The sequence below is a fragment of the Cherax quadricarinatus genome, chromosome 71, assembly GCF_038502225.1.
Source record: "Cherax quadricarinatus isolate ZL_2023a chromosome 71, ASM3850222v1, whole genome shotgun sequence".
NCBI lineage: Eukaryota > Metazoa > Arthropoda > Malacostraca > Decapoda > Parastacidae > Cherax > Cherax quadricarinatus.
Window position 1 is genome coordinate 23329231 of NC_091362.1, and position 12269 is coordinate 23341499.

Genomic DNA, 12269 nt, shown 5'->3' on the forward strand with positions numbered 1-12269 from the left:
TAGCAACCGGTGAAGAGGCGGCACCAGTTTGGAACCCACACCTAGCCAAGCACGTAAAGAAAGATCCATACATAGCTTTAAGCAGAGGTACGATAAAGCTCATGGTTCAGGGAGAGTGACCTAGTAGCGAACAGTGAAGAGGCGGGGCCAGGAGCTTGGACTCGACCCCTGCAACCTCAACTAGGTGAGTACAACTAGGTGAGTACACACACACACACACACACACACACACACACACACACACACACACACACACTGCACACACACACACACACACACACACACACACACACACACACACACACTGCACACACACACACACACACACACACACACACACACACACACACACACACACACACACACACACACACACACACACACACACACACACACACACACACACACACACACACACACACACACACACACACACACACACACACTGCACACACACACACTGCACACACACACACACACACACACACACACACACACACACACACACACACACACACACACACACACATATTGGAGTATGCGGCACCAGTTTGGAACCCACACCTAGCCAAGCACGTAAAGAAACTAGAGAAAGTGCAGAGGTTTGCAACAAGACTAGTCCCAGAGCTAAGAGGTATGTCCTACGAGGAGAGGTTAAGGGAAATCAACCTGACGACACTGGAGGACAGGAGAGATAGGGGGGACATGATAATGACATACAAAATACTGAGAGGAATTGACAAGGTGGACAAAGACAGGATGTTCCAGAGATTGGAGACAGTAACAAGGGGACACAGTTGGAAGTTGAAGACACAGATGAATCACAGGGATGTTAGGAAGTATTTCTTCAGCCACAGAGTAGTCAGGAAGTGGAATAGTTTGGGAAGCGATGTAGTGGAGGCAGAATCCATACATAACTTTAAGCAGAGGTACGATAAAGCTCATGGTTCAGGGAGAGTGACCTAGTAGCAACCAGTGAAGAGGCGGGGCCAGGAGCTTGGACTCGACCCCTGCAACCTCAACTAGGTGAGTACAACTAGGTGAGTACACACACACACACACACACACACACACACACACACACACACACACACACACACACACACACACACACACACACACACACACACACACACACACACACACGCACACATGCACACATGCACACACGTACTCATATACAACAGGCCTAGTGTCTAATCGACATGTGCCTAGGACAAAATAATAACTAACATACACGTACTCGTATACAACAGTCCTAGTGTCTAATCGACATGTGCCTAGGACAAAATGGTAACTAACACACACACACCGCACACACACACACACTGCACACACACACACCGTACACACACACACACACACCGCACACACACACACACACACACCGCACACACACACACACACACACACCGCACACACACACACACACACACCGCACACACACACACACACACACCGCACACACACACACCGCACACACACCGCACACACACACACACACACACACACCGCACACACACACACACACACACACCGCACACACACACACACACACACACACCGCACACACACACACCGCACACACACACACACACACCGCACACACACACACACCGCACACACACACACACACACACACACACCGCACACACACACACCGCACACACACACACACACACACACACACACACACACACACACACACACACACACACACACACACACACACACACACACACACACACACCGCACACACACACACACACACACTGCACACACACACACCGCACACACACACACACACAGACACACTGCACACACACACACACACTGCACACACACACACACTGCACACACACACACACACACACAAACACACACTGCACACACACACAATGCACACTGCACACACACACACACACACACACACTGCACACACACACACACACACACACACACACACACACACACACACACACACACACACACACACTGCACACACACACACACACACTGCACACACACACACACTGCACACACACACACACACACACACACACACACACACACACACACACACACACACACACACACACACAAACACACACTTCACACACACACTGCACACACACACTGCACACACACACACACACACACACACACACACACACACACACACACACACACACACACACACACACACACACACACACACACACACACCGCACACACACACACACACACACCCCACACACACACCGCACACACACACACACACACACACACACACACACCGCACACACACACACACACACACCGCACACACACACACACACACACACACACACACACCGCACACACACACACACACACACACACACACACACACACACACACACACACACACACACACACACACACACCCCGCACACACACACACACTGCACACACACACACACCGCACACACACACACACACACACACACACACACACACACACACACACACACACACACACACACACACACACACACCGCACACACACACACACAGAAGCTAGAGCATCAGGCGCATATAACAGGAAGGGCACTGCAATGGATCAGAGAATACCTGACAGGGAGGCAACAACGAGTCATGGTACGTAATGATGTATCACAGTGGGCACCTGTGACGAGCGGGGTCCCACAGGGGTCGGTCCTAGGACCAGTGCTATTTTTGGTATATGTGAACGACATGACGGAAGGGTTAGACTCAGAAGTGTCCCTGTTTGCAGATGATGTGAAGTTAATGAGGAGAATTAAATCTGATGAGGACCAGGCAGGACTCCAAAGAGACCTGGACAGACTGGACACCTGGTCCAGCAAATGGCTTCTCGAATTTAATCCTGCCAAATGCAAAGTCATGAAGATAGGGGAAGGGCACAGAAGACCACAGACAGAGTATAGGCTAGGTGGCCAAAGACTGCAAACCTCACTCAAGGAGAAAGATCTTGGGGTGAGTATAACACCGAGCATGTCTCCGGAAGCACACATCAATCAGATAACTGCTGCAGCATATGGGCCCCTGGCGAACCTGAGAACAGCATTCCGACACCTTAGTAAGGAATCATTCAAGACACTGTACACCGTGTATGTCAGGCCCATACTGGAGTATGCAGCACCTGTTTGGAACCCGCACTTGATAAAGCACGTCAAGAAACTAGAGAAAGTACAAAGGTTTGCAACAAGGTTAGTTCCAGAGCTAAGGGGAATGTCCTATGAAGAAAGATTAAGGGAAATCGGCCTGACGACACTGGAGGACAGGAGGGTCAGGGGAGACATGATAACGACATATAAAATACTGCGTGGAATAGACAAGGTGGACAAGGACAGGATGTTCCAGGGAGGGGACACAGAAACAAGAGGCCACAATTGGAAGTTGAAGACACAAATGAGTCAGAGAGATAGTAGGAAGTATTTCTTCAGTCATAGAGTTGTAAGGCAGTGGAATAGCCTAGAAAATGACGTAGTGGAGGCAGGAACCATACACAGTTTTAAGACGAGGTTTGATAAAGCTCATGGAGCGGGGAGAGAGAGGGTCTAGTAGCAACCGGTGAAGAGGCGGGGCCAGGAGCTAGGACTCGACCCCTGCAACCACAAATAGGTGAGTACAAATAGGTGAGTACACCGCACACACACACACACACACTGCACACACACACACCGCACACACACACACACCGCACACACACACACACTGCACACACACACACACACACACACACACACTGCACACACATACACATTTCTTTCAACAAACCGGCCATATCCCACTGAAGCAGGGTGACCCTATAAGAAAAACAAAAGTTTCTCTTAATAAATTTAGTAATATATATAGGAGTAGGGGTTACTTGCCCCTTGTTCCCCACATTGCAGTCGCCTCTTACGAAATGCACGGCTTATGGAAGAGGAATTCTTTTCCACTTCTCCATGGAGGCATACAGTGGATTTTTCCTTAGAACCTAACTAATAATTGTTCACGGAAATCCCGGCAAATTCGCAAAATTTTTTTTGGATTTTTTCGTGACAATACTTATATAATTTTTTATGCATTTTAATGCTAAATATTAAGAAAAGTATAATTTAAATTACCATATATTTACTGTATGTATACCAAAGAAAACAGGGTTGCAGGAATTACAGCATACCAAAGAAAATGGGCTTGCATGAATTACAGTACATATGAGGGGTAACATCGGTATTTTAGTCTAGCACTCCGGGAGACATAGCAGTACAGTACTTTATACGAGTTTATCTCTACATTTTTTTTTTTAAGGGTGTTGTATGAAGCTGAGTTTGAAATTAAATTAAAGTGTTTTGGGGGCATATTTAGGGTGTAAACTATAACAGTTGGCATAGGCATTTTTTTAATCGTGTCCATAATGCCTAGGCATAATAGAAGCTCTCTGCATTGCAACCCATTATTGTAAATACATAATCTCAGTGTACTATTTGCAAAGACGAATAAATAAATAAATAAATTTGCAGTTTTTCCAAATTCATGATTGGTCTTGGAACATAACCCTCGTGAATATGGGGGGGCTACTGTATATATATGGGTTTGCTAATATCATAGTGGTTACCTAGGGATCCGACATTGTTGTTAAGTACAAATGTTTTTGGTGTTGCTGAAGACAGTTTTGGCCGAGTTTGCTGTATAATATTTGCATTCTTGATCTGCAGTGAATTTATTATTATATAGATCAGAGAGGAGGTTCACTTAGCACAAGTCAGAGGAGCTTGAGGCTTAGAAAAAGAAGAGATGTGGAAACATAATGCATGAGAGGAGAAAGTTATTATAGTAACAATACTAACTCATGTATTTTTATGTCCTCCTGGAGACCTCTCCATGATCCGTCCAGTGTATGCACCCAAAGACTTCCTTGAGGTTCTCGCCACTCTCCACAACCCTAATTATGATGAAACTATGTAAGTAACACCAGCTAACACTCATCCTGCACATGGAGGTAACACTTAATAGTGAAATGACTTAACACTGTACCCAGATCACATAACACTCACTGCTTTGATCTTGGCATAGTCGGTAATTATATTTTGTAATTCTCACTTCCTGCGCTATTTAACTACATATTGTAACACTTAGCAATCATACTGCAAAACTAACACTCAGAAACCACTGCTGTACATAACCTTTATTTTTAAATCTCAGCTGAGGTTATATGGAACATAATAACAACATAATGTGCGTATTACGTTTTACTAAGCTTTTACACAGAATCGCAAGTCTGTATTAAACTGCTTCACCCACAGTGACTTCTCTGACCTGTCAAAATGTGAGAGGCCATAACCACCCCTTTCAACTCCTCTGCTTCATTAACTATATATATTACTGGCCTTTTTACATTTACTGTTGTATTATGTCTAAGGTTATTATTATTGCATAGATATGAGATCCTATTTGATAATAAATGGATAACTTACCTCCTGTGACCATACACACGATAACTGCTAGTCTAGGGTATAAAATAACATTCAGGACATCTCATGCCAAAACACAGCTCTCTTGAACAACAAGAGTTTCAATGAAACACAGCTGTTTAGAAAAACATATATTTATATTGTAAACAACATTAATATTGACACAAGCAGATGAGAAAAATACATCATAATTTACACCTGGAAAGTCCTAGAGGGACTAGTCCCAAATCTGCACACGGAAATCACTCCCCATGAAAGCAAAAGATTTGTTAGGCGGTGCAACATCCTTCCAGAACACCTTCCAAATATTTTTCACTCTACATATCATGATATTCCATACAGTGAAGATTTTAGGACTCATAACATATCTTGTTCTACCTCTTATGTTGTTGTACACTTTCTACAAGTTCATTAAGTGCAATATTCAGTTTATATACTGAAGTAGGGGTGGAGATTTGTTGCAGTTTATGAACTGTAGTATTAGCATGACAGTGATGGAATGAGTGATGATGACAGTGTTTCTGCCTTGGTGGGGAAATGGCCGATGTGTTAGAAAAAAATAATTACAATAATTTGGACTTGGAATCATATAATATATACATGTATATTGTATAGAGATAATTATGAATTAAGAAGACAAAAAAAATTATTTATATAGAAGTGAGATATATGGCATTAATTTTTTTTTTCAATGAACCGGCCATATCCCACCAAGGATATGCATGTACGTGCATGTGTAGTGTGATCTAAGTGCAAGGTGAAGTAGCAAGAAATACCTTTTATCCCACGTGTATGATATTAATATTAAGACATAACTTTGTAGCTACAGTTAGAGTAAGAGGTAGATAGGACAAGAGGAAAATGGCAACAAGTAAGAGGGAGGTGAAAGTGTATAAACTAAGGGAGGAAGAAGTTTGGGTGAGATGTAAGCAACTATTGGCAGAAAGGTGGGCTGGTGCAAGTATGAGTAGTAGGGGGGTTGAAGAGGGTTGGAATAGTTCTAAAAATGCAGTATTAGAATGTGGGGCAGAAGTTTGTGGTTATAGGAGGGTGGGTGCAGGAGGAAAGAGGAGTGATTGGTGGAATGATGAAGTAAAGGGTGTGATAAGAGAGAAAAAGGTAGCTTATGAGAGGCTTTTACAAATCAGAAGTGTTATAAGAAGAGTAGAGTATATTGAGAGTAAAAGTAAGGTAAAATGTGGTGAGAGAGTGCAAAAGGAGAGCAGATAATAGAGCAGGAGAGGCACTGTCAAGAAATTTTAATGAAAATAAGAAAAAATTTTGGAGTGAGTTAAATAAGTTAAGAAAGCCTAGGGAACGAATTTATTTGTCAGTTAAAAACAGAGTAGGGAAGTTAGTAGATGGGGAGATGGAGGTATTGGGTAGATGGTGAGAATATTTTGAGGAACTTTTAAACGTCGACGAAGAAAGGGAGGTGGTAATTTCATGCACTGGCCAGGGAGGTATATCGTCTTTTAGGAGTGAAGAAGAGCAGGATGTGAGTAAGGGGGATTTGCATGAGGCATTACGTAGAATGAAAGGGGGTAAAGCAGCTGAGAACTGATGGGATCATGACAGAAATGTTAACCCTTTGACTGTCGCAGGCCCCTTTCTGAAACTGTCATTCTATGTCGATAAATTTTTGGAAAAAAAATAAATTATTTTTTCGTATGAAATAATAGAGAATCTTTTCCCGATAGCAACGACACCAAAAGTACGAAATTTGGTCGAAAACTCACAGAATTACGCTCCTGCAAAATTAGCAGTCTCTGCGACATATACGCATTGGCGATTTTGCCGATTTTCAGCCCTGTTTTTGGCCAATTCCGTTGTTCCAGTTGACCAAACTCATAGCTATTTCCTTAGAACTCCATTTTGTCTATCTGTTGATTACAAGAAACCGCCCATTTACTGACTTGAACTACCCAATAAAGTGGTCAGAAATTGGCAATTTGGCCAATTTCACACAGCTTAAAAAAAATGCTAATTTCAAAATAGGGTCCAGAATAAACAATGTAGACATTCTTGGCACTAAAATAACATATCCTCTGTTCATTAGTCACATCTCTAGGCCTCTCTTATATTACTATCGCTTTCTATTTTTATTTTTTATTCATACCAAAAAAAAATCCAAAATTTACTGTTATGCAGACTACTGCATTATTGTAAAAATGGTATAAATAATATCAGTGTGCTAGTGAAAGAATATTAGACTCCTCAGTTGAAGTGTATTGGACGTGTGGTGTGATTTGTTTACTCCTGAACATTGGTAAAAATCGAACATTTCCGCTACTTTGAGCTCAATTTCAAGGTGGTTTTCATCGTGAAAGTAATCAAAATCATCTCTATTTCTGTAATATGTTTTCCATTTTATCACCTGAGACCATGAAAACAAGAATACAACAATAAATACTATACGAAAATACACATCAATTTCGGTGTTTTAATCGAAAAAAACGGTCAAAGTTTTTTTCTCTCACTATGCACTGCGTGCTGCAGGAATTTTTTTATGTGGTGCACACTGACCACACAGACCCATTCTCTCACATGTGGGCCTACCAGCTTTCTCCCGCTTGATTTGAAGCTGCTAGAATTTACGCGTATAAATACGTCAGAAACAGTGGTGTGTAAGACGTATATATACGACCGAAACAGTCAAAGGGTTAAAAGCAGGGGGAGACATAGTGTTGGAGTGGTTGGTATTTTTGTTTAATAAATGTATGAAAGAGGGGAAGGTACCTAGGGATTGGCAGAGAACATGTATAGTCCCTTTATATAAAGGGAAGGGGGACAAAAGAGAGTGTTAAAATTATAGAGGAATAAGTTTACTGAGTACGTATACCAGGAAAAGTGTACGGTAGGTTTATTATTGAAAGAATTAGAGGTAAGACAGAATGTAGAATTGCACATGAGCAAGGAGGTTTTAGAGTGGGTAGGGATGTGTAGATCAAGTGTTTACATTGAAGCATATATGTGAACAGTATTTAGATAAAGGTAGGGAAGTTTTTATTGCATTTATGGATTTAGAAAAGGCATATGATAGAGGGGATAGGGAAGCAATGTGGCAGATGTTGCAAGTATATGGAATAGGTGGTAAGTTACTAAATGCCGTAAAGAGTTTTTATGAAGATAGTGAGGCTCAGGTTAGGGTGTGTAGAAGAGAGGGAGACTACTTCCCGGTAAAAGTAGGTCTTAGACAGGGATGTGTAATGTCACCATGGTTGTTTAATATATTTATAGATGGGGTTGTAAAAAAAGTAAATGCTAGGGTGTTCGGGAGAGGGGTGGGATTAAATTATGGGGAATCAAATACAAAATGGGAAGTAACACAGTTACTTTTTGCTGATGATACTGTGCTTATGGGAGATTCTAAAGAAAAATTGCAAAGGTTAGTGGGTGAGTTTGGGAGTGTGTGTAAAGGTAGAAAGTTGAAAGTGAACATAGAAAAGAGTACGGTGATGAGGGTATCAAATGATTTAGATAAAGAAAAATTGGATAACAAATTGGGGAGGAGGAGTATGGAAGAAGTGAATGTTTTCAGATACATGTATTTGGGAGTTGATGTGTCAGCTGATGGATTTATGAAGGATGAGGTTAATCACAGAATTGATGAAGGAGAAAAGGTGAGTGGTGCATTGAGGTATATGTAGAGACAAAAAATGTTATCTATGGAGGCAAAGAAGGGAATATATGAAAGTATAGTAGTGTGAAGCTTGGGTTGTAAATGCTGCAGCAAGGAGGCGATTGGAGGCAGTGGAGATGTCCTAAGGGCAATGTGTGGTGTAAATATTATGCAGAAAATTCCGAGTGTGGAAATTAGGAGAAGGTGTGGAGTTAATAAAAGTATTAGTCAGAGGGCTGAAGAGGGGTTGTTGAGGTGGTTTGGTCATTTAGAGAAAATGGATCAAAGTAGAATGACATGGAGAGCATATAAATCTGTAGGGGAAGGAAGGCGGGGTAGGGGTCATCGACAAAAAGGTTGGAGGGAGGGGGTAAAGGAGGTTTTGTGGGCGAGGGGCTTGGACTTCCAGCAAGCTTACGTGAGCATGTTAGATAGGAGTGAATGGAGACGAATGGTATTTGGGACCTGACGAGCTGTTGGAGTGTGAGCAGGGTAATATTTAGTGAAGGGATTCAGGGAAACCAGTTATTTTATATAGCAGGACTTGAATCCTGGAAATGGGAAGTACAATGCCTGCACTTTAAAGGAGGGGTTTAGGATATTGGCAGTTTGGAGGGATATGTTCTGTATCTTTATACGTATGTATTTCTAAACTGTTGTATTCTGAGCACCTCTGCAAAAACAGTGATTATGTGTGAGTGAGTGAAAGTGTTGAATGATGATGAAAGTATTTTCCTTTTGGGGATTTCTTTCTTTTTGGGTCACCCTGCCTCGGTGGGAGACAGCTGACTTGTTAAAAAAATAAAATAATTAATCTGACACTTTATCCAGTAAACATAAAAAAAAAGTTATTTCTTCTGTATTTGAGAAATTAAATAGGCCTCAACTTGCCTTAGCGTGAAAATAAGGACATTGTTGGATACTGCTGCTCTTTGCATTATGATATAAAATGGTGCAGTGCTGTCACAGCTCTTGATATGAAGTGATATTATTGCTTAAATCTCATTAGGTTGATAAATTTATTTTTTCTTCAACAGAGAAGAAAATCTGTGGGGAAGTATCCAGTTACCACTCAAAGTCAACGACATCAAGGGTTTGGTGAGTCTTATAGTTTGGTGAGTCACTGATGAGCTAGGTCAACAGCACCATACTGCTATACCAGTAAGTCTCATGGAAATCTTGCTTTAAAAGAAAAAGACTGGCCTTTGAATATAATGACATTGAGTCATGAATTGAGTATAATGTAGTGGTGGTGTTGCAGGTAGAGCTATATGGTGAGCTTGCTACCTGCTGTAAGCACACTGGACTAGATGAGATGGTGGCAGGGGAATACAAGCCTAGTATGACTCTGGCTGAAGAAAGACTCATCATCGGACAGAAAGGTGAGGCTTATGGCACCTAAAGTTTATTATGAATAAAAACCAGTACTCACTCTGTATGGATCATGTAGCTATATCATGCCAAAAATAGTAGTAGTAGTGGGTTTCCAGTATATTCCTCCCCTCACCTGGATTCTTGTTATCTTGAATAATGTCACTACATAATAATAATACAATGGACCCCCGGTTATCGGCCGTAAGCCGTTCCTGAAGGTCGGCTGATAGCCAAAATGCCCAATAACCGAATTAATATTTCCCATAAGAATTAATGGAAATAAAATCAATTCGTTCCAAACAAAAATATTCACAAAAAAATATTTTTTTTTTTACAATTATGTAAGTATTACATACCTTTATTGAAGGCTAATGCTGACTTCTGGAAGATAGGGAGGAGGAAAGAGGGAGGAGTTAGTGTTTGGAAGGAGAAGCCCCCTCCATGAAGACTTTAGGTAGTAATGCCTTCTCTGGGGTTACTTCCCTTCTCTGTCTTTTAATGCCACTAGAACCAGATTGAGAGTCACTGGACCCCTGTCTCACAAAATAACTGTCCAGAGTGCTCTGTTTCTGGCGTCTGTTTAATATTTCCCTGAAGTGGGACAGGGTTTTGTCACTAAACATGTTGCAGATATGGCTTGTTTCAGCTTTGTCAGGGTGGTGTTTCTCTGCAAAAGCTTGCACCCTGGTCCACATTGCACACACCTCTTTAATCTTTGAAGAAGGCACCTCCTTCACTCCCTCTTCCTAATCCTCTTAAGCAAGTTCCTCAGCTGCAGTCTGTTGCTGTTCAAGTTGAAGCTCTTGCAGCTCTTCAGTGGTAAGCTCTTCCCTGTGGTCCTCCACCAACTCTTCCACATCCCCACCACTCACCTCTAACCCAAGGGACTTCCCCAAAGACACAATAGAGTCCACAGGGTCAGGGTCACGGTGAGTCTCAAACCCTTCAAAATCCCTCTCTCGGACACAATCTGGCTACAGTTTTCTCCAGAGTTCAAAGTCCTGGAAGTCACTCCCTCCCAAGCCTTACCTATAAGGCTTATGCAATGGAGGATAGTGAAGTGATTCCTCCAGAACCGTCTTAGGGTCAACTGAGTGTCCGAGGTCACTTCAAAGCACTTTTGAAATGTTGCTTTTGTGTAGAGTTTTTTGAAGTTAGAAATGACCTGCTGGTCCATGGGCTGGAGGAGAGGAGTGGTGTTAGGAGGCAAGAACTTCACTGTTATAAAACTGAAGTCCCTAAACACTTGGTCTTCCAAGTCTGGAGGATGTGCAGGAGCATTGTCCAGTAACAGGAGGAACTTGAGTGGCAATTTCTTTTCCAGGAGGTATTTTTGCACACTTGGACCAAACACATCATTAACCCACTCTTTGAAAATTTGCCTTGTGACCCATGCCTTATGATTAGCTTTCCACATCACACACAATCTGTTCTTCATGACATTGTTTTTCTTAAACACACTGGGATTTTCTGAGTGATACACAAGTAAAGGCTTCACTTTGAAATCCCCTCTAGCATTACTGCACAACAAAAGAGTAAGCCTGTCTTTCATAGGCTTGTGTCCTGGCAGTGCCTTTTCCTCCTGGGTAATGTAGGTCCTGTTTGGCATTTTCTTCCAAAACAGGCCTGTTTCGTCACAACTTGTTGGGGTTCGAATCCTTCAGCCTTTGCATAGTCCTGGAATTCGTGAACATACTTTTCAGCTGCACATTTGTCAGAACTTGCAGCCTCACCATGCCTTACAACACTGTGTATGCCACTCTGCTTCTTAAATCTATCAAACCATCCTTTGC

General features: G+C 42.2%; 1 protein-coding gene across 9 annotated transcripts in view; it reads left to right on the top strand.

Annotated features, from left to right (window-relative positions):
• The window catches only part of LOC128700441 (TBC1 domain family member 19), a 73762-nt gene that overhangs the window by 27461 nt on the left and 34032 nt on the right, over positions 1-12269 (top strand). For all 9 annotated transcript variants that reach the window (XM_070100167.1, XM_070100175.1, XM_070100172.1 and 6 more), the window contains 3 exons: positions 4883-4970; positions 10140-10200; positions 10364-10484. In XM_070100167.1, the coding sequence (XP_069956268.1) occupies positions 4883-4970; positions 10140-10200; positions 10364-10484 (270 nt within the window). The remainder of the gene's footprint in view (positions 1-4882; positions 4971-10139; positions 10201-10363; positions 10485-12269) is intronic.